The sequence below is a fragment of the Harpegnathos saltator genome, unplaced genomic scaffold (assembly GCF_003227715.2).
Source record: "Harpegnathos saltator strain DR-91 unplaced genomic scaffold, Hsal_v8.6 scaffold139, whole genome shotgun sequence".
NCBI lineage: Eukaryota > Metazoa > Arthropoda > Insecta > Hymenoptera > Formicidae > Harpegnathos > Harpegnathos saltator.
In genome coordinates, this window is record NW_020229916.1 from 1181661 (window position 1) to 1207345 (window position 25685).

The following is a 25685-nucleotide window of genomic DNA, read 5'->3' on the forward strand; positions in this document are numbered from 1 at the left end:
TCGGCGCGCTTCGGCCTCTCAGACGCTACCGAACGCCGGTACGGTGTTGTTGGCCACGGTGTGGCGCGCGGCCTCCTCGCCGACGAGTTGCAAGTCAAGAAAGATCGAACGGAACGTGGCAGAGGAAGAAAGAAGAGAGCGAGAGAGAAAGAGAGAGAGAGAGAGAGAGAAAGAGAGAGAGAGAGAGATACAGCAAGGGAGAGAGTTCCGGTCGTGTGCCGCGGTTTCCGGCTCCCCGATCGGTCATCAGCTTCCGTCCGTCCGCCCGCGCGCTCGCGAACGTCAGCGCGAGAGAAGCCGGACCGTCGAGAAGAGGAGGAGGAGGCTCCGGACGAGCGTCATCCGTCAGGACGAGAGGGCAGCCACACGTCCTTGAAGGAATCGTTCTTCCTTCGCTCGTCTCGCCATGCACCGTCGTTGAGGTGGTGTCCCGTGGTGCGGTCGAGGAAGAGCGAGTGAGACAACGAACGAGAGCGAGAGAAAGAGAGAGAGAGAGAGAGAGAGCGAGCGAGAGAGCGAGAGAGAGCGAGAGAGAGAGAGAGAGAGAGAAGAGGAGGATCGGTCAGGAAGAGAGCGAAGAGGTCGACAAGTGACTCCTTGCCGGGGGACCAAACCAACGGCGAGATGAAGAACCGTGTGTTGCTAAAGAGTGCGTTGCTCCTGCTGCTGATCGCCGCGAACGGCTTGGTGACAGCGAGCGAGGTGAGTTTTCGAGTAAACCGATCTTCTCTTTCTCGGGGACCATCTGGTCCCCGGGTGCCCTCGCCGCGCGGCGAGATTTCCGGCGAAACCGCTCGCTGAAACGGCGCTCCGGTCTGGAATACGAGACCGGCTGGGTTCCTGACGACAGACCTGGCCGTCTTCTCTCGTAAAACCGCGCGAGTGAATGTCGTCGCGATATTACCGGGTGACTGGAGATAAGAGAGGAGGCATGAATCGACGTTCCGTGTCGATGTAATCAATGAGGGACAGTTTCGGGATCGTAGGCTTATCGTTGATCGACTCGCGAGCGGCGGAAGCTCGTGACGTCATCGGCCAATTTATACAGTCCGGAGATTGTAAACTACTTATTACACAACCATACGAATATTAGTAAAAACAAATTCTCTCCGACGTTTACTTTTTCCAACTTACGTATCACAGGCCAGTGATATCAGATTAGTCAGCGCGCGCGGGCAGTTTCGCCAATTTATCTGAATAATTGGCGGCCCCTTTCGGAGACCTCGTCCCCCCTCTCCCCCTCTCAGGTGATTAGATAGTTTACGCGGTTCAATCACCGTGATTATACCTGTTATGTATCTCGCTTACGTCCGATGATAAGGATTGCCGCATACCTCGCGCGGCAGAGATACGCTTATCGCCGCTCGTAGATCGCACGCGCGCGCGCGCGCGCGCGATAGTTTCGTACGCTGTACAAAGTTACCAATGTGATCTCTCGTCTCTTTTTCGGGACGCCGAGAGCCGCGTGTGCTCCTCCGGCTTGCACGTATCGCGAGTCTGTCACGTTCTATCGTTTGTGTGCAATTTGCGACGGAACGTGCAGACGTCCCCCGCCCCCCGCCCCCCGCCAGTCTCCAGTCTCGTCTCGCGCTCTCGCGATTGACAGTTCGCAGCAAAAATCGCCCGCGACCTCTTCTTTTTTCTCTCACGTTGAATAAAACGCCGCCCGAGACGTATCGCTCGCGTCTCGTCGCTGACGCTACGTTATGCAGTCGTCGCGACGCGCTTTGTTTACGCATCTCTTATACATTTCTTGCTACCCGAAATTTCGACGACGGACTTCGCGCGTCGCTTGACACCCGAGTTTGCAAATCTTCAGCATTAAAATGTGACTCGTCTCGGGCGAGTCGGAGGAAGCGCGCCGCGAGAACTGCAGAAGCAACCGTGCCAATCCGAGAGAACGACGACGGGTAGCGTCGTCGCGGCAGACGCGGCTATTATTTTGCGCAAGCTGCATTCTCGCGACGGAACATTCCGAAGAGCGAAAAGAAGCAGAAGCAGAAGGCGTAAGCTGGATCCCGGGTTCCTTCGGCGGCTCGCACTTCGCTCTTTCCCGCGTCGGAACCGCGTCGCGCAAAGAAATCCTTCGATTTAACGACGATCAACAGGTACGGGGGGTGAAGAGAGCAGCGGGGACGCTGGGGCTACGCAGAGCGTCCCCGTGGATTGCCGGAGGTGGTGGCCGGCACGAAAATACGAATCGAATTGTTATGCGCGACGCCGGCGAACTTGCCCGACACTCCCGGCTAGCAGACGCCGGGATAATTCGCGCGCCGAATTCGATTATATTCCGATCACATCCTCGAACTCCGTAGAAACCGGATACCGCCGGCGAACTCGTGCCGGCGAAGCCGATCGCTTCTGGAAGCCGCCAATCCAGCGAAATATCATTCCGTCCCGCGAAGTCCGGATTTCCGCCGGAGCGACGACGTTTCGTCGTCGCTGTTTCGTCACGTGACGATCCCACGGGACGGCTACTTTGCAACTCGATCGCGGCGATTCCGTCCGTCCTGCTCCCTTCCCCCCCCCTCCTCCCGATGCCGTGTTCCTTCCTTAACGACGAGTCGAACTTTTGCCGAGAGTCAATCGTCGGCGCGAAGCGCTCCGAGGTCGTCCGTTATTTTCGTGTGACCGTTTCGGAACTCGCAGCCCTCCAGGGCTGCCCTCCGGGGAGAGATTTTTTCCGGAGGAAAGAGATTTTCCCGCCAGACTAGACGGTTGCGAGCTGAGACTCTCGCGAAAGACAGCGTGATTTCTGCTTGTGCTACGCGTATGCGTGAGGATCCGTCTCGGAAACGCTGCTGGGAGCTGCTTCGGTCGTGGAAACAAATCTTATCAAAATGTTGCGTATTTATACGGACGAGTGCATGGGAAATGGTAACGAGGTTTGACGGAAGAATTCCGCCTGTTAGGGGAAAGTACGTGCACGGAGAAGAAAACGCTATTGTGTGTCGGTCGACGAGTCGATCGTCGACGTCGGCATAATTGGAGCAAATCTTCTCGACTCGATAGCGACATCGTCGGAAGTAATCCACGATGCATCGCTTAGGCGACTCGAGCGTTCGAGCGAGTTTCGGTGACATTGCTATCGGAGCAAAAAGATTTGCCCCAATTACGTTACGTTAGATCGTTCTAACGTTACGCTGTTGGTCAATTCGAACGACGCCCCTTTCCTCACGCGTGCACTTCTCTCAGACGCTTTGCGTGTTTGCCGCGGGAGAATTGCCGAAACGTGACGACGACGATTCGATAAACGATCTCGACTCGCGCTAGACTCGCGCGCGAAAGAAAAGCCCGGCCGAGACTTAAAAACTTTACACGCGCGCGATATCGAATAACTTCATATTCAGTGAGCTCAGCTATAAATGCGATATAGGTATCGCCTTGAAAAACGCCTTCCTCGTCTCCCACGGGCATTTAGCCTCCGTTCGACCGCTTCCTCGACAATCCGATCGCGTCGCGACTTACGCAACACGAAATTGACACTATAGCCGTAAATTAAGAAGCTTTAATGACCTCGACGTGAGCGCGGAAAATATCCCACTCCGAAAGCGGGATATTTATCGCGTCGCTACTCGCGCGAGAGGAGGGCTCGCTAAAAACAAAGTTGTAATCAATTTTACGTACGGGAATCATATTGCACTAACGGAAAATCGAGTGAAACGTCACCTGGCGCCGTATTGTATAACACGATCTAAATGGAGCAACGAAATGCAATTTCGAAGCGTCGCGCGCTATCGCGTTTCTGAATCGATTTTCCGCGCGCGAGAGCGGAGTCTTCGACGAGACAAATCGGCTGGCCCGGTCGCTAGACGCATCGCCGATCGGGATGCGTGCGTGCGTGCGTGCGTGCGTCTGTTTTGGCGCGATAATCCGACAATGGCCGCGCGTTATCTGCAGATATCAAGTGTCTCGATACCGCGATGCCCTGCTCGGTATCGGCAAAGTAGTGCAAGAGAAGTGTGCGAAAGCCGTGACGTCGTCGCAAAAAGGCGCGCCTCGCGCGATCCGCGAGGATTACGCCGGATTCTCACTGCCTACCTATCTGAACGACGAGAGCCCGTCGATCCTCCGTCGAACTTTCTTTTAACACACCGAGAGGAAGCGAAAGAATAAAAAATATTTACTCGGCGCCCGGCGGCCGCCCGAGCGACACGTTTACTTGTGCTAATGTGCACTTTTTCTCAAGTGAGAAAATATATTATACATTCTCCTGAGAGTATCTGACCGTAGCTTTTCGTGCGAAGACAAAATTGTTCTCGCTTGAATACAAAGATTTAGGTTTGGATTTGAATCTCAAGCGAATGTGTGTTGCAGTTCCCGCGGGATGAATATTCGGTTTCTTCTTTTTTTTTCTCACGGTGAAAAGAATGACTGAGATGCGTGACGACGGACGCCGCGTATTGGGTATTGCAGCGCGAAAACATTGAGGAAGGTTTCGACAGTTCTGAGAGAGGGTGGGTCTCCTCCTAGTGAGAATGCAGCCTTACGCGACCCCTCGCGGTATTCCGCTCTTCGGGACATTCCGCGACACGCGTATCTTCCGCGACGCGCGGCTATTCAAAGCAGCGTGTTAAATGCCTCTATTTGAGGCGCAACGCCGCGCCGCGCCGCGCCGCGGCCGCGGCGACACGTAGACCCGTGCAAACGCATTCCCGTTGCATTCTCGCTCGACGGTGCAAAGTAATCGAGTTGCGCGCGGACAGGGATGTTTAAATTCCGCTGTCGATCGCATTTATCGAGTCGCCTGTATTTTGACTATCGCGACGATTGGCGGGTGAAATGAAAGATGAGAGAGCGAGGGAAAGAGAGAGAGAGAGAGAGAGAGAGAGAGAGAGAGAGAGAGAGAGAGAGAGAGAGAGAGAGAGGGAGAGGGAGAGAGGAACGCTAATATGAACAAGTAAACTACTCGCTCGTTCGACTCGTCGCAACACGACAAATGACACTCTCAGACATTGTCCGACATTGTCGATCAGTCTATCTAAAAAATATCTATCTTAGGCGCGAGCGAATGTCCGATTCGCACGAGGTAGCGCCCTAAACTCGTTATATCAGGCAGCCTAACGGAAAGAATAAAACAGCAATTGAATAATCTAGCCGGTATTTTTAGCGGAATCGAGACGGGATGATCTCAGATTGCAGACGGGCAAATTTGAACGTGTGATATTTACTGGCAATCTGAGCGCACCTCGACGGCGGCGCGCGACGAAGGCTTGCGTTGTCCCTTCCAATTGCGTGGACAAACTGGTTGGCAGCGTGAAAATTTAAATCCGTGCGTTTCCTGACGGCGGAGAAATTTTTTAGGGACGGAATATATCGGCCTGACCCACGGCGAGCCGACACTGACTCGATGTGAATCGAATCGGCGGATATTGAATTAAAATAGTTATTCTCGGAACGGCACGTTCGCCACGGTTCGCCGGTGGCTTGATTAATTTCGAATCGTTCCTCGATCTGGAGTCGAATTATCATTTCACGGCTCTTGCGGGCATTGCGCATGCATAGAGACGATCATATTGCGGAGCGGCGTCTCGGCGACGAGCGCATTGCAAGACGCAGTCGCCATGGCGCGGCCGCTAGCGAGTGTCGCGATTTCTCGAATTTCCGCGAGAGAAAAAGTAGAGAAATCACCGGCGACGGTGCGGATTTTCGTCGGCTCGAGCGCGACTCTGCTCTGGGTGAGACGAACGTCCCCCGATTAGTAACTCGGCTCCGATGTTCAAACGTGCGTTCTTATCCGAAATTTTACGTAGATCAATATGTGAATTTATAACTTTCGAGTGAAATTAAAAACTGCAGGCACACAGTGACACACGTTTGAACGATTACTTCGCCGGCATTTTAAAAAATTGATACCTAGTATCAGATCGGTTTGCTGGGTCGATTATTTCCTTTCAAAGTGAACTTGCTCGAAATCAAACCGTCAGTGAAAAGGAAAACAGAGTCATTTCTGAAAAAATCGTCGCGAGTAAATTACTAGTAATCTAAGTAAGCCGTAAGATGAAAGGATATAAAAAATGAAATGATCGAGCTTTCTAGCGAGATCAACTTTGCGCGCACTTAACGACATATTCAAATATCGATTGACTGCTTTATTTTCATCACGAGGCTATTCACTCGCTGATTGCGACACTCGCATCATCGAGATTACCGGTCCGATGATATTTTTCCAACGAGCCCCGAAAATCCGCACGGAAGAATGTCGCAACGACGATGACACGCGCCATCGAATTGGATTAAAACGTATTTTATTCGTTGATATTTGTTATTTCTCAGACTCGTCGGGCGTGCGCATCTATTTGATTGTTCATGCTCGGGACGGGGCAGGGGGGAATGAAAATATACGACTCAATTGACACATATTTTAAACAATCTCGCGAGGGATCTCTCTAAGAGCGGCGTTATTACGAAGTAAAGCACAAAGGAGCAAAGATTACGTTTACGAGATTAAAACGACGTGCAGGTCGGGGCCACGGAAGCGCATCTTCGTCGCGAGAAATCTCGTTCCACGACAAAAGGGGCTGAATCAATTGTTCCGAGATAAACATATACAGTATCGACCTCAACAATTCGTTTCTCCGGCGCACATGTCTGCTTTCTCCCGATGAGCAAAAATGTTCCTAGCTGAAGCAGCAGCAGCAGGAATTCTCTCTCAGTAAATCAATAAACTTCACTGATTTGCAGCAGAAACATCGATAAGATTTCGCTGCGAAATCCGCAGCACGTCAATTTGTTATGTCAAATTCGTTGCATTAATTCCTACTTTCCGCGTTCCCGACGACGGAATTCACGGCTGCCATGCGCCTCACGCGCAATAACACCGTCTATTTTTGCAAGTCGCGTCGACAATAAGAATAGTCGCTATTATTAACCGATTTCAACGGCATTTTATTGATTGCGACGTTATATAGGGTGTTCAATAATTCGCGCTTATTATTTACACACAGCGCTGTTCCTCGAAGGTGAGACTTTTCGTCAAGTTCCCCCTGGCGAAAATATCGACAAAGATCAAAGTTATTACAGCAACTTTTCAGTTTTCAATACAACACATCATTGGAGCTGAACCTCGTACATTAAAATCCCGTAGAAATAAAATCCGCTTGAAACTGACCGAAGAAAATGATATCGTCGTTCATTCGGTCGCCGCAAGCTTAGCTCGCGCGGGGGTTTTTCTCGAAAACCATCGACGCCTCGGTATTTCTGCTAAGAAATAAAAATGTTAAATTTTCATGATAAAAAACGTACTCTAGGGGGATAATAATATTCTAGAGAGCTCCGCGCACCGCGCGCGGAGGTTTGACTGCATTTCGGAAACTTACCGACGCCTCGGCTGATTTCTAATCTAAGAAAAGAACGCGTCAAATTCTCGCGACAAAAATAGCGCTTCCGAGAGACGGAAGAAACACTTTAGATAGCGCGCACCTCGCGTGGAGAGACCCAACTTCGGCGTGAAAATCACCGGTCCAGCTCATCCCGCCGGTTCGTCTCGAGTCCGCCAGCTCTTTCGTGGGAGTTTTCACGCGCGTCGTGAAGTCGTAGTTGCGGAATTGCGACACGCACGCGGGAGAAAGCGCCAAATCCCGACACTGGTCCGACGACTTCTGAATATCGTTAAAAGCGGAGGCCGTACTTGCCGTTTAATTCGTCATCTCTCGGCCGTCTCACTTGGCCGTAACCTCGGCTCGCGTTCTCTCCCCGCGACATTCCTCTTTCGTCTTGAGTAATTTGTATGCGCTGTGACAGTGTACCTTAAAATACTGTCAGGGACGAAGTCGAGTGGTCGCTAATGCGCGTCGGAATTTAATTAATTTCCTGCTTTGCCGGCCGCATTCCCGCTGTACATAAGTAGACGAGAAACGCGGACGAGTCGAGTAAATATCTTCGATGAGGGCGTGTGTGGTGGAGATTGAAAATCGAGTCGGGGGAAACGCGCGGGATAATGCGCTCGTGTCGTCGCTCGAGGGAGGTATCGCGGTGGAGAAACTCCGCGATTTTTCAAGCGCAATTAACACGTCGCCCGCGCCGCGCCGATTCCCGCGCGATTATTCCTCGGCGCTCAATTCGAGTTACAAACGCCGAATATGCGACAGATAAATGCAATTAGCGGATGCATGCGTTCATGCGGCTGGGTCTTATTGTACCCCCCTCCCCCCCCTTTCCCCGGCTGTATAGTTAGTTTATCGCGCGCATTTGGTCACGCCAATTGATAAGATGCGGCAATACTGTAGCGTCGACGAGATACGAATCCAAATTGCAGGTATTACTCGCGAATAAAAGCGATCTTTAACGATGCGCAACTCGGATTGCGGTGTACGTGCTGCCCGAGTTAGAAAAAATATTCACTCAAATAACGAGGGCGCCTGAGATGGCTCTTATCGTCGTTATACATCTTCCTGACCTGTATTGTTCCCCTTAATTATTCATCCCTTAATTATCAGATCCCTCAATTATTTACGCGAGATTTGGCGCCTGGTCGCGCTGCTCACGACGATCACGACGGCCACAAGCTGCACCAAACACGCGGCTATGAAGAAAGAAAAAAAGAGAAAAGCATTAGCCGGGCAAGAAGTCGCTACACAATACGCGCGCGTATCCGCAGAAAGAGAACGATATTTCATCGCGCGAAATCAAGGAGGATTCGGTGGCACCTTCCAATGGAAGGGATCGCGCGCGCGACCCCCCTCGGGCTCACGCGCTCTCGAATATTATCCTTCCGCAAAAATGACAATGTACGCGTGCGGGGGAAAAAGTCGCGCGGTCCCTCTGTTATTGCACCTCTTTTTCCCGCGGCCGTATCCTCCCTCGCCCCGCCGCCGTGCTTCGCCCCTCGTCCTTCCGCCAAACCCTCGGCTGACCGTTCCGCTTTAAATTGCGGGGGATTCCGCGAGCGCGGACGCGCGCACGGGAGGATCCGGAAGATTTGTATCTTATGAGAAATATGGTAATGCACGTGGCACGTTCGATACGGCACTGTTGCGCGCCGCGGCGGCGTTTCCGAGTCGAAGAGGAGGCCGCGCGCGCGCGCGCGGCGGAGATTCGCGTTGGGAATTACGCAACGCGGCCGCGCGGCCGACCTAAATTTATACAACATCTCTCCCGCGCCCCTTTGCGCTTTCTTCTCCCTTTTGCGCGCGCTCGTTTTTCTCACTTCATTCTTGCCCCGAGTCGCAAGCGGAACCTTCGACGCACTCGGTGAACTATAGTAATACAAACAACGCGCCGGTGTATACGGCGAGATAATAATATCCGGGTCGGCTGGCGGTTTCTGCACGCGCAATTTCGTTGAGGCACGAGTAATTTGAAAAGTTCGCTTCCCCGCACGGCCGCAGATGTCGTCGTTATTGGGCCGCGCGCGCGCGGGGTTTCGTTAGAAAGAATTCCGAAGTCGCGCTTACGGCGCTTCCTCTCCGCCCGAGCGCCGAGATCTTTCGGTTTGATGGCTGGCGGAGGAGGGTGCGAGGGGGAGAGACGCGGTAAGACATCGGTAAGATTTCTACCGACGCGACGGCCCGAGAGGCCGGCCGAAGGGGGGCGGAGAGAAAGAGATACTGCGATAATTGGGATAATTATGATTCGCGAGTGATTTGTTAATGACGGCGCGGCAGAATTTATCGATTTAACCGATACTTAATACCCCCTCCCCCCGTTTGCTTTCTCGTGCTCGGCGGGAATATCAATAATGTGTAAGGAGGAAATTATTGAGTCCCGCTCCCCTCCGTACCTTCAATTCTGAAGATTCGGGATCACTCGGTGTCACTCGTCGCTCCCGCTTATAATTAACGTCTTCTTTCTCCCTTTTTGTTTCTTTTCTCTTTCTTTTTTTTTTCTTTTTTTCAACGACGGACATGAAGAAGCGCCTTTTATACGCTTACGCAGTCGACGCACCACGCGCTAATGACAAGTTTTCAACCGCGGCTGTGCAATTTACTCGCGCAACGTATCATCATTCTGTAAAGGAGATACAAGGCGCACGTTGAGACGAAATGCGCGAGCGGCACGCATGCGGCGAGCTGGAGGAGCGCGATTTGAAATTTTTCAAAAAATCACCGCGTGGCCTGGCGCTCTGAGAAGGAGCGTTGATGAGACAGAATGAGAGACGAGGCTTAGGCAAAAGAGCGACTCACGAAAAGCGCGTTTCTCCTTCGCCAACAAATTTTCCTTCGGCTCGCGCGCTGAGATATTTTGAGTGGGATATGCTAAACTTGAAAAGTTTGCGTTGTGTTGCTCGCGCAGAATTACAAACGCGAAAATATCGGTATGTGACGGAAAAAGAAAAAAAACGAATCTCCGGATCGACGTCTCGAGCTATCGGTCGGCGTATAAAGATTCGCCTGGTGCTCAAATTCTGCGGCTTGTACGTGCCGAAAAGGTGTCTATTCCCGTTTGAGAAAATTTCGGAGGGCACTGCTGCACTTCCGCAACTGAATTTAGAAGCTGAAAATACACGAAAAGCTCTCGCAAAACATTTCTGTTTTAAATTTAGATTCACCGCTGAGAAATCAAGTGACGCTTAATTATGTACAAGAAATATGAGAAGAATAGCATAATTATGTACTAGAAAGAGATAGAGAGAGAGAGAGAGAGAGAGGGGCGGGGGGGAATAGTGAAAGAATTATACTTGATAACGTGCGGACGATCATCTCCACGTTATCGACACTTTTGGCGTTTCCTTGCGGGAAAATGCGCTACAAATATTGAAAGCAACGACGTTAAACAAATCATCGTCACTCGTCACCGCCGACGGTATGACGAAGCGCGCGTAAATCTGAAGCAATCGAGCGCGCGCGCAGACGAGACATGGAACGAGCGGCTTAAAAGGGGGCGAATGTGTGAGGAGGGCGGCGGGGAGGCGGGAGGGCTCAACTGCTCGAAAATTGAGTGATCGGGTGATGACTTTAGTGCCGTAAGTGCCACTTATTAAAGAACCCCATAAATTTCGCCGGTTGACCCTAATGGAACTGCCGCACGGATATTTCGGACGATTCCCACAGGAGCGTGCGCATGCGCGCGCGCGTACATTTCGTGTGAGCCTAATTGATTGTTGCGCCGAATTAACCCGAATTTAAAAGTTCTTCCAAACAGACCCGCGTGTTAACCCCCGGCGCGATAACTCAACGACGCGCGGACGCGCGATCATTTTCGCGCTGCCACTGCTCGAGCGCTCGGCAGACAATTCACCCCGATTACCGATCACAATTGACGACGGAGAAATGGAAATCGCCGGTGTGCGAGGTACGTCGGCTCGCTGCGCGACTAGCGATTAATTACCTCGTCAGCGTGTTTTACACGCGCGACGTCGCGCGGTTGTATAAATCTCTAAATTCATTACGAATTCGTCGCGTTTGTCTCTCGTGACTGATTCGTCATCAAACGCTGGACGCGAGGACGCTGCTTGAACGCTCAATGTGGTCCGATTACCACTCACCGTGTCAAGCGAGCGCTTCTAAAGAAGAATAGACGTCGACCGAGCGAGATGTCTAGCGAGATTCTTCGACCACAGTCGACTCTCGCACGGCGCAACAGTGCAATTAAAATTATCCCATATCTTTGGCATTCTGCACGCGAAACACGTCACTGGTCGATTGCATAAATCTCGAAGTGTCTGTCCCACGATTAATTATGGTAATTTATGCCCGTCGCTGCGGATCGTCGCGAGGATCCATCGATATACGGATTTTGTCGTCTCGGCCACGGCTTCGCCGACATTAAAGGATCGAGCCGGTATCTGGTCTTACGTAAACCGTCAGGGTCGTCGAAAAGTCGGGACGCGTGCTCGGAAAGAAAGAAAGAGCCGGAGAGAACGAGACAGAGAGAGAGAGAGAAAGAGAGAGGAAAAAAGGATCATAAGAAAGCTATAACGCAAGGAGATGGGGCGAAGGACCTTCGCGCGAGAAGCATCTGCGATAAATCCGCTTACCTAACCGTACGAAGTCCGTTCGCGAAGACACCGGACAGATTCCTTCTTCGCGTCGCCTTGCGTCGCATATCACACGCGCGTCTACGTACGTGTGTATGTGCACACGAGAGAGAAAAAATTATCCCAGGCGAATCGTAGCCCGTTCCCGATAAGTAACGTCGCGAAAACGCACTCCGACCGAGATACCGGCGGGTCCGCTGGAACTCACCCCTAATCGACGCCCCCATTTTCGCCGGTCCGGCCGCACGCGGCGCTTCGCGGCCGTGATGCTACGACGCCGTGGAAGGAGCGCGAAAAATTGCTCCGGGGTGCGACGTGTAACGAGAATCCTCGAGCGAGCGCGGCAACTCGAATCGCTTGTCCCGAACGAGACAGAGCGTTATAATGCAGCCGATTGTACATAGCCGGTGCCGTTCGGAAGGCTCGAAAGACCGTCGCGAGAGAGAGAGAGAGAGAGAGAGAGAGAGAGAGAGAGAGAGAGGGAGAGAGAGAGAGAGAGAAAAGTCGTTTGCAAGTACTTCCAGTCCTCGAACTCGGCGGGGCACTCGAGGAGCGTCGAGCGTAGCCTTAAGCGCCGCGTCGCCAAGAGGAATCCACTTTTTGCCGCGACGAGACTCGCGCGCGAGCGATTATTTACCGGGCATTTTTATTATAAGCTCGCGTGTATGCAGGTATATATATATATATATGTATATGTATATATATGTATATATATGTATATATATATATATATATAAATACATATCCGCGCTCTGAAAGGACACTTGCGTTACTTACACGCGCGCTCCGCGGATAATTACGACCGGACGTCGTGCCCTCCGCCACGTAATCGGGACGGTGTCGGTTCGCGCGGCGGGAATGATGGATCGTTACGCGATAATAAAATACACAGAGAGCGGGATCATGGAAATCGCACTGGCGACGCGTGTTTTCTCGTACCTGCGACTTGGCAATGCGCGTACGACGCGCGCGCGCATCCGAAGACATGTTTCGTCGCACGATGCATACCACACGGAGGGGAACGTATTCGCTCGAAGGAGGGTCAATTTCCCGGTGAAATATGAACGATTCGAAAATTCCGGCCAAAGTCGTCAGAATTCGGTCGAAGTTACCGGGATTTCGGATTAACCACGCACGGAATTCCGGGCTTTTCAAGCGGGATCTCCGATTCGTTCATATTTCACCGGGAAATTTGTTCATTTCGTCATTTCTCTCCGCGAGTGCCGCGTATTATTATAACATGTTTATACATGGTATAACATTAAACAATAACAATTGTACTATATCATAGTTATTGCATAACAGCAATTACGTATAATGGTTTCAATTCACCACTCTGATTTCGGTCAATCGTGTGTTCTGATTAATAATGAATTTTATCAGTCGAGCAAATATTTCGTGATTACGCGTCGATTAATTAATTTGGATTGTTCATCTGTCGACTAATTTACTTGACTGAAATCTTGATGAATCAATGCCCAATTCTGCCGAAGTGATATCCGCATCTCAACGGCTCCGCGGCTCCATTAATCCTCTCATTTCAAATGATGCATCAAAATCTCATGCCTGTTGTGCACAAATTTATTGCCAAGCGATTTACTTATCTTGCTTGCTTTACACCGAAAATTAAGCGATGTGCGCACCCTTCTCGCTCGGTGCGCAAAAATAATCCAAGGAGCCAAGGAGAGACACGGTCCCGCCAAAAAAATATACGCAATTCATCCAACTGATTTCCTGTTATCCGAGTAGCGGATGGAAAGTGGATCGTAAGAAAACAGAAATATTCCTGTCCAGGGTTTCTATTTACACTTTTGCCAATTGTGTCGTCGACTATCTCGAAGCGAGTTCTAAAGCGGCCGAATGCTCAGACGAATGTTTCCGGCCGGAAATATCATTTCTGATTCATGAGTTTTCGTCTGGTGTCTGCTCGGTTAAACCAACTGCGACTTTTCCTAATGCAGTTCCATGCAGAGACCATAAAGGATTCAAATGCAGTCGGGACGACCGGAAACTATTGGCCGGTCATCGAAAGTCTCCTGCTGTAGGAAGCTCCGTTCCCGCAGCCTCCCGCAGAGGAGTTCTCGTCCGGTTCCGAGAGGACGGAGACTCAGTTACAGGAGGAGGATTTTTTCCCGTCTAACGCGTAACCTTACTTGGTAACAAGTACAGCGAGAGAGAAAAGAACAGTCAACGTCGCTAAAATTATCGATGCTTCTAGCCCCAGTATATATCATCCCGCTGTTCCGAGCAGAAAATAATCGCAACACGCATGCGTGTACGATTTTATTGTCGCCACGGTGCAATGCTTGCCGCAAAAGAAAAAGCAAAGAAAATATTCCTCCCGGCTACAGTTTGCTCCTGCGCGACCACACTTACAAATACCAAACACTTTTGCGCCCGGCGTGTACGTAGGCGCCGTCTCTTCAGGGGGAATCCCGAGCGAGCTCTCTCAATTACAAAGTTACTTCATAACGGCAGCTAAAGCGTTGCGGCCGAAATTCAATTAAGCAGCGAAGTCTTATCCGGACTGGACTTTAATTCGAGCACCTTCACCTCGATCTCGCGGAGAGAGCCGCGGCCGATGATAACGATATTGAATGGGGATTCCCATTCGGGAGCCCCGCGCGCACCTACCGCCCTGCGGTATATCAGGCCGTCGGACCTGTTTACCCGCACGCAGCCTGTATGTTCGCCAGCGAGAGAGCTAATGGGTTAATCACGCGGCGACGGCGATGATCGCGAGAGTCGATTATTTATCGCCGCGCGGCCGATAAAGGCCGCTTCCTCCGTGAAAATTCTGCATTTAGCACGAGTCCAGCGGGAAGCGCTGCTCCTCTCTCTCTCTCTCTCTCTCTCTCTCTCTCTCTCTCTCTCTCGCCTCTCGCGGGAAGGACCCTCGCTGGTGCGCGCGCGTGGCCGCGCGGCTGGCTTACTCATTGCGGACAATTAAGCGTCTGGAGAGAACAACGAGCAGTCCGGAGTCTCGCAGTCGCGGCGTCTACGGGAGAGCGGCCGTAAATAGACGCGGGCGGGAGAGCAGAGAAAGAGAGGAAGAGACAGAGGTAGAGAGAGAAAGAGGAGGAGGCCCTCGAGAGGAGACGCGTAATAAACATCTACTTAGGTTCGCGAGGGTGCGTGCAGTGCGTGCCTTTAATTAAAGCCGGCCCGCCCGGCCGGCGAACAATCAAGCGCTCGCTCGGCGTTGCCTCGCCGACGGAGCCGCCGCCGGCGATGACGATGCCGATGACGAGGACGAGGACGACGTCGGCAAGTGTCGCGTAGTATCTCTGTGCTTCGTATTCCGACCCACATTTCGATTGCCGCGCGATCGCGAGAAATAGAGGGAGGAGACAGGAGGAGTGGAAGATAGATAGATAGATAGATAGATAGATAGTTTAGATAGATAGATAGAAGAGGGAGAGTGAAGGGAAGAGAGAGAGAGAGAGAGAGAGAGAAAGAGAGAGAGAGAGAGAGAGATAATCTCCGGAGATAATCTTCTATACGAAGAAGGCAATCGATTCCGCCGCGCGATATCGCGTTATAATTTTATCTACGTTTATCGGCGCTAGACGTGCGAACGGCGCCGAGTTAATAATGCTCATCGTGCATGCGACGAACTTAATATTTGAGCGGCCTAGATAAACGCATTTGCATACCGCACGCAGCCGGCGTGTCCCGATCGGACGTGTACGTCGCGAGTTGACGGTTACGTTGTAAATTAGGGTATCGATTCTCGGGTCGGTCGGCAACCGACAGCGGCGCCGTTCAAAATTAACTCCGCCGGAAATCACCCCGGAGAGCTCCTTCGCCGGCATGATGAAATCGTCGAAATGGTCGCGCGATGTAATTCCGCGATTAGTGGAAGAATTATCGATGTCGTTGATCAATTCCGGTGACTTCGGTGGCTCGGTTAATTATTATAATTGAGGCTCACGCTAATAATCGACAGACGGACGAACGAGTCGCGCCGATCTCGAGTCTGGCTTCTCGCCGAGAGGTCGCATCTACCGACTCCTCGAGCGAGACGTCGCAAATTCATCTCGAGGTCTTCGTCCATGATCTTCGGGCTCGCGGCCCGCTTTGCCACCCTCGGATTGACAGTCCGCTTCGAGGGGATGCCGTGCTGCTTGAGAGTTTTACCGAATGGATACTGACTTTGCTTTTTTCGTTGCTGCTAACCTTGACTGCGTTTTGTTGACTGCACAGAGCTACGAATGCTTCCCCACACGGCGGAAGTGCGTGAAAAAGAAATGAATCGACGCGTTGTCCGATATGTGATGAGAACGTTGGAAGATTTCAAGATTGACACGCTCTAGCTGCCGGTAAAAATCTGCCTGATGTAAAAGTTACACGCGCCGAAAGCGTCTACGTCGCTCGGTTGAAAATTTCAAACAGCATCGCTGCACCTTCACGACTGGATTTGAAAGCTGGAAAATATTCGGCAAGTTCGGGAAAAAAAGATTTCTATATATACGCGTCTATGTACGCGGTTATGGATTTTCTGCTAGACATGGCTAAATAGAGCAACGCATATTTTTGTGACGAGAAAAGAGTAACATGTGCGCGTTCAATGTTTATTTAGGGTGATCACTTCTTTCATTTATTGCAAAACGACCGACGATGTTTCGCTAATCTCCTCGGCGAACGCGGTTTATCGTTCGTACGCCGAAGAAAAAGAAAAAGTTTGTGATAATCACATAATGAGACATAAATTATAATCAAGAGAATCATTTTCGTAGAAAGAGCTGCTGTGATTACAATGTCATATTAGGTGGGCACACATTATAATACCCCGACAATATCCCGAGATACGATTTCCCCTAAATATAATCCCCTAAATATTGTTCCGAGGAGCGACTATTACTCCGAAAACATACATAGTATATTGATATCCGTCTGCTAATTTGAGAGATGCGACTTTTATACTGTAGATACTAATACTAACGGAGACCGATGCACCCGACTGTACGAGAAAATCAAATTCCAATACTACAGCAAAATCGCATTTCGGATGATTCTCACGCGGTATTCGGATTTCCGATGACCGTCGCCGCTTTCTAAATGTCTCGATATATTCTTTTCATTTACTACCGCTGTCACTGCTGTTACGACGTTATCACGTTTCCGTGATATCAACGAGAAGATTGGGAGTCGGCGAAATCAGCGGCGCCCCCTTCTCTCCCTCTCTTTCTTTCTCTTTCGGGCGCATCTCTCGGATATGACGTAATCTCTCGTCGTGAATGCACGGGCTACGGGCGTGGAATTTTATGCAAACGATCCCGTAAATCATTTCATCCACGCTCCATCGAGTCGCTCCCGAAAGTCTCGACCCCCTTTCCTGTCGCGTCGCGTCGCGTCGCGCCGCAGCGAGCCAGGCCGGGCCTTTCAAAAACGGGCATCGCCGTGACCGAACGTTACACATACACGTAGGCACGTGAAATCGCACGTCGACGCGTCGCCGCCGAAGGTCGAGATCGTGCATCACCATCCGGATCTCGAAAATAGCGCCGTGAGAGTCTCGAAGAGACTCGCGCGCTCTGCGTGTGGAGACGGCGACTCTCCGCTCGAGTGAAGGACTCCACGCTCGCTGCATTTATTATGTCACTGATATAACCGGGCGATCTGTCGAGAAAACAGAGCGCGGCTATCGGCGCGTTCGGTGCAGCGCGGTGCAATTTGCGCGATACGCCGACAATCACCGTTAGGAAATCGCGTCCGCGGCGGCGGCGGCGGCGGCTGTGAAATTATCCCGAGCGCGCGCGCGCGCGCGCGCGCGCGGGGCCGGCAGTTGGGCCGATTTACCGTGGATAAAAGATTGTGTCGTAAGAAAACACCTTCGTAAGCGCGTAATTTGCCATCGATAATGCTGCACGCGAGAGCGAGCCGCCGGGATACGGGAGAGGTCGGCTCGGCTCTATCCGCTCGGATGACGTGGACGCTCAGAGATGCGCGCGAGACTACTCTGCGATACACCGCATGCTGCGATTCTCTCTCTTCTCTTCTCTCGGCGCGCGATCCTCGGCGAGCGACGTGCTCGCGAGTGGATTTTCATCGCGGCACCGCACACGCGACTTGAATCCGCTGCCGCGGCTCGAGCTGTACGCGCTTGCAAGCGCGCGCGAGAAGCCGCTGGCGATTTAGAATTTAGAACACGTGACTCTAAAGAACGAGCTCGCGCGATTGAAAATCGCACTCGCGACTTCCCGCGGAAGTCCCGTCCGCGGAAGAGGAAACTGCGACGCGATATATCGCGCATTCATCGCGACTCCGCAGAAAGGTGGCGCCGCGACGCGCGATTTCATGAATCGCGCGTCGTCTCCTCTGTGCGCGCTCCGTCGCGGCGTTTTTCCGCCCCGGGGAAACGCCTCGGCGTAGAACCCGAGATAAAAGCGAGGATAACGAGGGAGTAAACGAAGAAAAGTGCGCGACGACCGCGCGAAAAGTGCGCTCTGACGCGTGTCGAATGTCAATTGACAATGCCCGGACACACGTCGCGCCTTCTCTTTGTCTCTCTCCCCCTCTCTCTCTCTCTCTCTCTCTCTCTTTCGACGCGAACTGCCTGCGCGACAACTGCAAGTCAAATTGCAAAATGACGGAACGTCGTTTATCTCAATGCCATCGGATGTAATTCGCAGCGCGCTTCATTCGACAGATTCCGCTTGCACAGCGCGTTAACTTACTTACAGAAATCCACCGGAGACTCCAATTAATTCGTGCACGCGACATTTCTCGAGTATGTATCAGCGAAGGCAACTTGAGATCGCATACGCGTTTATCAGTCAGTCTGATAGGATTTCCAGAGAATCGTTCTATTCAATCGGTTCTGCCCTGCTTGACTTTCGTACAAATCGACTCCTGCGAACGTTGACCCCAGGTGAATTGTTCATCGGAACGAAACAACATTGATGAATAAGTGTGCCGACGACGGGTCGATGCTCGATTTTCCACTCGAGAGAATCGATTTGTACAAAGATCGACTTAAAAAAGTCGATCTTTCGGAGGAAAAGGATCAATTTTCAAAATCGATCGAATCGCGATCGCCTATCTCTCTCTCTCTCTCTCTCTCTCTCTCTCTCGTTCACCCGCTATTCCTCTCTTCGTCGCGACGGAGAACATAAAGCCCTAAACACAATGCCAGACAACAGGCAATAAGAATAAAAATAGACCAATCACAATCGACTATTACAAGAATAATCTATTGTGATTGGTCTATTTTTATTCTTATTGCCTGTTGCCTGACATTGTGTTTAGGGCTTTAGAGTGGAAAACGCGAGCGAGACTCCTGCGAGTGGATTCGCTGCTGTTTCTTAAGGTCGCCGCACTGCCCGGCTCGCATTATAAACGTCACAATAGGCCGCACACGCGCCTCAAAACAAGTAATACACTTCGAGCGTCGGTCGGCCGGCCGGCATAAATATCGGCGGACCGGTTCGCCCGCCCTAATCGATTTTTCACATAATCCTTATCGGAGTATTAACGTCGCCGGGCCGTTCTCGTGGCTGCTCGCTCGCTCGCTCGTTTTACCATCCCCGACAATGCGCCGCACGTCCGTGTATCTTCCCTCGGGCGAGCGGCGCGACTCCTACGAGATATCGGTTATTAAATTAATCGGATATATCCGGCCGACTTTCGCGGTCGGCCGTAAAATTAAGCGGCGATCGAATGCATTCGCCCCGGTACGCCTCGCCGAAAGTATAATCCCTGTTTTCGCCCGCGAATGCTTTCATTGTCTCGCTGACGCCGCTCGCGGCGCCCGACGGCGCGCGTCTGGAAGCAGCCGAATTCGTAATCTTTTATCAGTCAGCGACCTAAATAGTCTCCTCCTGGCGAACTTGAGACGGCGTCTGCTATCTTTATTTCCTTTCTTCCACTTTACAGGCAATAAAACGCTGCATTAAACAAATTAATAATATATACCTGCTTAATATATTTATAACATGAGGCACAATTAATTGCTGCTTCATATCGTAAGACAACGACGAGCGAATCGCGATTCTCAGAATTTCTCAGAGTGAAATATCACTTGAAACGAGTAAAAACTCAAACTTGTCATTACGAAGCTCATTTTGCCGGTATAACTCGTATGTATAATATATTTGTATATTTACGTAAATGTTTTCGCGTATATTTATAATGTACTGCATACACTGACGCCGATTATTAGATTATTTTTTAATATAATCGAATTTGATTATTTTTTAATTTCCGCCGTAGTTGTAAATATTGATGTGTTGCCGCGCCCATCTTGTCGCGGAACCTTGAACTTTGTTATCAACCCGTAAAAAATCCACCGAGAATGATCGTCTTCATTTAGCGGCTTACGTGTCTATTATCGAATTCGTTTTAAAAAAGTATGACTCTGGTCTGGGGATTTCTAAATATCACATGTTACATCTGTCCCGCGATTCTCGTCTGATGAACACTTGTAACTTTTACTTTCGGTCATGCATAAAGAAAATACCCGGTTGAAGGACTTCGCGAATATTAAAGCAAATATTACCTGCGCGTACGAGACAGCGCCTGCAATTTGACTCGGATCGTCCTGTCCCCTGAACTTTCAGGCGAAAATTCGCTCGAAGCGAAGTGCCGCCGCTTAGGAAACATTGCAAATGTTGCACATGTTCCTCCGAGCCAAGCTTGAAATACATTCCAACTCCGCACGAGCGAACGTTCCAATAAATTACAGCGACGACAATGAATTTACTTTTGACGACTTTTCAATGTCGAGCGAAGGCACACCGTAATCGACGACCTCGCGAGTCGAATGCGCTTCTGAACAAGCGGTAAATCACTCGAGTTCAACCGCCGCGCGGCGGTCACTCTATTTTCGAAATTCCGTCGCGAAAAATTTCGAGAGCGGCGCGGCTCCCAAGCGCAGCGGCGGAAACGAGTTGTGCCCGTCACGTCGGCCTGGCTCCCTCTCTCTCTCTCTCTTTCTCTCTCTCTCTCTCTAGCTGGGCGTACCGTCCGGTCAAGTCGGCCGTTACCCCCTGAATAAAGTAACTTCGACGCCCGGACAGGTAGGATCCCCGGCCGAGCCCGAGCTTTTGCCGCATCTCTACGCATGCACTGGTAAATAACGTGTTTGCGCGGCGCGTTCACCGGCCCACCGCCCCCGACTTGCCACCGCATTGGCTATTTTCCTAGCCGGCGCCTGCCTCGACGCTGACGCGTCGTAGCTACGACGCGAACGGGAATCGATGATCGCGCGACGAGCGCGACGAGCGCACCTCCCGCGCGAAATCCCGACCGGCGATAACCGCCTAATTGTTCAACTACGAGGACCGTGCTTGTCGCTCGTCGCAAGAGCGCCGACGAGGAGTCGCGCGTGATGATTTTTTTCTCTCCCTCTCCCTCTCCCCCGTCTCTCTTTCTCCTTCTGTATACATTCTTTTTAACTCCCCTAGAAGGAGAAATGTTTATTATAAACTATCGTTTAAATAAATAATATCTCTAATGATGAATATTTAACGTGTGTTAGAACCTCATCAGTCATTAAGGCTCCAACTATTATGATTTACATAATATTATTCAGCGGACTTTAGTCTTGGAGTTTGTGCCGTTCAAGGCGTCTAACGTCTCGTTTTGTGCAATACCGTGTTTTTTCGCCTTCCTCTCGAATATATCGCTGTTCAGTAATCTGCGATTTCTCCGCGATATGCACTTCTATCTATCGCCTGTCATCTGTCTATCGCTGTCGCCGCATTTTGCGAGTGCTAATCCACTTTAGAATTTCTCGGCTCCGCTCGTCCCCGCCGTCTCAATTTCGTCAACCGGCGAACGACTCGACCCGCTCTCACGCAAAGCGATCGAACCTGACCGGTGCAGCGGGGGGGAGTAGTCGCGACCGGCGGGTACCTCGATATTTCAACCCGAGGCCGATTAACGAGCGTCGTTGCGGCGGATTTTCTCCCTCCGCTACGGCGAGTTTTGGCGCAGGTATCCCCATCCTACCTGCGAAATATCTCGGGAATTAATTCGACCGTGAGCGGCCAAACGCGCGACGCGACGCGATAAATCCATGAGCGCGCGACGCCCGCGGAAATAAATCAATTACGTCGCTATTCATTCGGCCGAAGCGCAAAGCGACGAAGGACAAAGCGACGCTGTGGGCCGCGCCACGAATTATCCCGCGAGATCCATGACGAGGAGAAGGGACGACGGAAAGGGGGGAAACGAAAGGACCGCGTCAAGACGGTCTCACGTCTGAAACGTGGGCGTGCAGAACTGGTTCTCGCGTGTCCACCGAAAGGAACGAGGAAAGAGCACCTTGTCTCCAGCGGAGAGAAGGACCCCTCGTCCTCCTCAAAAAGGGAAGGAGAAGACCCTGCTCGACTCCGCACGCGTATCCTCCTTTCCTCCTCCCGTACATGCGAAGTCGCAGTGGTTTCACGATCCGCTTCCTTTGCTCGCTGTTCTCCGCGTGACTTCTTTTCTCCTTTTCACCCGGTCCCTCCCCCAGTCCTCCTCTCAGACAACGTCTAATAATAATCACGCAGTACAGTTTCACTCGAAATTCCAAACAAATCTCAATCGCACGACGAATTGAGTCATGTCGAGAGCAAAGGGCATCCTCCTCGTCGAGAGGCGCGACGTAGCGCGACAAAGGCGAAAGGACATGTCGAACGAGCCGAGTCCCACCGCGAGCACGCAGCACGGGCCCCGTCTGGCCGCCTGGCCGGGGCCCATGGCAACACCATGGCCTGTGTCGCCGCGTTGCGTCGTGCCACGCCGCGCCGCGCCGCGCCGCGCCGCGCCGTGCCAGTTCGGTTCGGCGTGACTCACAGAGCGGCGGCCCCGTCCTGCCCTATCATACTGGGCCCGTTCGTATGCATACGTGGGGGCCCTGGGCAGGGGACCTCGATTCTTCTCTCTCCCCCTTGTTCCCCTCGCTTCTTCTGGTCGCGCGGATCCCGCGTCGCGCTCGCCACGCCGGCGGACTGCTGATAATTCTCCGCGCGGCTCGCCCGGCCGAGCGCGATCTTTTTCCACTGCGCGCGGAAGCGAATGGCGGACGACGAAAACAGGAAGCGACGGCGAACGCGAGTGGCCGATAAGGGTCTCGTCGGCTCTCTAGTCGGATCCCGAACGCTCGATCCCGAACTTGCCATCCATTGCCCGATCCATCAATGTCCCCCTCTTTTTCAGATAGATTGACAGACGGGCGAATTGGACGAATAAACAGATAGATGGATAGATGCATTTATCGTCGCTCTAAGGACTCGCTCTTTAAGAGCGTTCGTATATCAGGAAGTCATTTATACAATTTATCGCGGTTACTTTTTATGGATCATTTTTTTTTTACGTACGGCGCGGCGGAGGCGTTCCAGTTAGCGGCAGCGTCGTAATTTATAACGATTGCATTAGATTTTTTTTTTTTTTTTTTAATACGACATTACGACATTTAATACAATTTACGACAAGAAAATTAGAGAAAAATGTTGGAAAAATGTTAGAATTATAAGCGTGCTAATGACGACGATTCGAGCGCTTGTCGTTATCTCAGAAGCTGGTAATTAACAAAAGATGTAGTCTGTTTGTTACGTCTGCGTAGTTGTATATTAATTTCTTTAAAACCAGAGACTGTCATGCCATTGATGATGCTGCAGTCAATTGTGCGTGTGAGAGAGAAAAGATACAAGTATATTGGAATCTTTCCATAAATTAGAAAATATGACACCTAATTAAAACAGCCAAATTTCTCAACCGAATGAGCCTTGCGTATTTCATGCATATATAATTAATTCATTAGTTTAATTTCACGATGAGATTACTCGCTCGCAAATTAAGAAATTCACCTTATGGCGCAATCCAGACGGTATCCGGACGACGAAAAGTGAAATATTGTTGAGCTTCGACAATTCATGCCGAGGCATTATTTATCGCGATACACATACGCAGTTGGAATGTAAATATGCCGCTTAATCTGAAAGATTAGAAAGATGAGAAAGAGAAGGGGAGAGAAGAAGGAGAAATGTCGCGACCGTTGAATTTCGTCCACGAGGCGCCATTAAGGGGTTGAATTGGTATCACTTAAGTTCAATCGGATACATTGGACGTGCGAGGCGCGAAAATGAGGCAAAGAGAGAGCCGGCGCTTTCGGTGTGAACGAAAATGCCGCCACGCCCCTTTACGCTTCTGCGGCGCGGCTAAAGTTTTTACCCTTTTAACCCCTGCGACATCATCGGGAGCGTCTCTAAGCTCGCAGTTAGACACTTTTAAAAGCCACAACCTCGCGAAGTAGACCAGCCATGATGACCAGCGGGGGGTCATCGACCCGGCCGCCTGGAAGAAAAGACGTTTCAGAAGATCCCCGCCGAACGGATTTGCACTACGACTTAAATAGACCTCATTTCGGCGCCGCTGGCTGCGAAGAGAGCGACGAAGCGTATTCCCGCAATATGCGGTCATTGAGCAATCGCGGAGACCTTTAACATAAATATTTGCCAGCAGGACCAAAGTTATCGTTCGTTTCTCTCTCGCTTGTGCGACGTACGAGAATTTCCACCGAAATCGGACGCCAAATGAATATTTCCTTTAATCCATAGTATTTTAGCTTTTGATAGCAACTTAATTAGTTTGCTTACTATTGATCATTACAACACAGCGCTGCTCGGGCAACAAAATTAATAATAGTGGATCGTAGTCGATGTAAAACCAAGAATGGATTTCGTGAATGTATCTGGGACGTGTGTATTCTATATTTCTCTCTCTCTCTCTCTCTCTCTCTCTCTCTCTCTCTCTCTCTCTCTCTCTCCCCTTCTCACCGCGGTGAAGAGTTTAATTATTATGAAATTACTACAAAACTGCTCGTCTCCGTGCGATCTCACGGTAATTTTCACGTCGCGCCAAAGTTTGCAATTGTTACGCGCTCGCAGAAATGACAGCGTCGCGCGACGGATAGCAGATAGTAATGTAATTGTATATAATATATTGTATATAATATATTGTGCCATTTTGTCATATTACATACGTCAAGAGAACGTCGATAGACAACCTCGCTTTGACATACGTCAACGTCGGAACTCTTCGCAGCATGACCGCAGATGTTCAGCATTTAATTGACGCTCAGCGCAGCTCTGCGGCAGCATTTAATGACGCGCCGTGATTCTGCGGTTATTTTCTGGTTTAGATTGCCCTCGAAAATACGGAGAATCCTTGGAAGTGCGCAAATACCCCAACAATCTCAAGAACCAGTCCAACATATGGCAGTTCATACTGCCGATTCTAAAAAAGTCCAGAATCGCCTCCTCACTTCTCTGCCGCTCCTTACAACAAATTATACAATGGATAATTATTCTCAGAAATGTCCATATAAAAGGGACCAGAGGACCTTCGGAAGGTCAACAGTTTCAGGTCGTTCCTCTTCCTGAGGAAGTGAAGCGGAATGGTTGGGAACAAATCCACGCGACGGATCAATCTTGAGGCCGGATAGCGAGGAGATAAAAAATCTAGGACTCTAAAAAATCTTGCGGAATACGTTGAAATAAATAGACATGTTCACGCCGTTTGCAAGAACATTTTGCGCATACTTTCTCACTTCTGACGCCATCGATCAGAAGTTGCGCGGCGAAGGACCAGAAGCCTTAACCGCGATACCGTAATTTCGCATTCGAAACCATAATCATCGCAACTCGACTGGCACTTTCAGCGTATATTTTCTCGCTACTGACGTCATCAATCAGAAGCCTGGACCGATACTGTTATTTCGCATTCGAGCCTCAAAACTGTAATCATCGCAACTCGACTGGCACTTTCGGCGCATATT

The 25685-nt window shown here is 50.8% G+C and overlaps 1 protein-coding gene across 1 annotated transcript in view; it reads left to right on the forward strand.

Annotated features, from left to right (window-relative positions):
- The first annotated feature begins 527 nt into the window (after positions 1–527).
- Positions 528–25685, forward strand: part of trol (terribly reduced optic lobes) — a 256374-nt gene continuing 231216 nt past the window's right edge. Inside the window, exon 1 of the mRNA XM_025308098.1 lies at positions 528–702. Within this exon, the coding sequence (XP_025163883.1) occupies positions 625–702 (78 nt within the window). The 5' untranslated portion in view covers positions 528–624. The remainder of the gene's footprint in view (positions 703–25685) is intronic.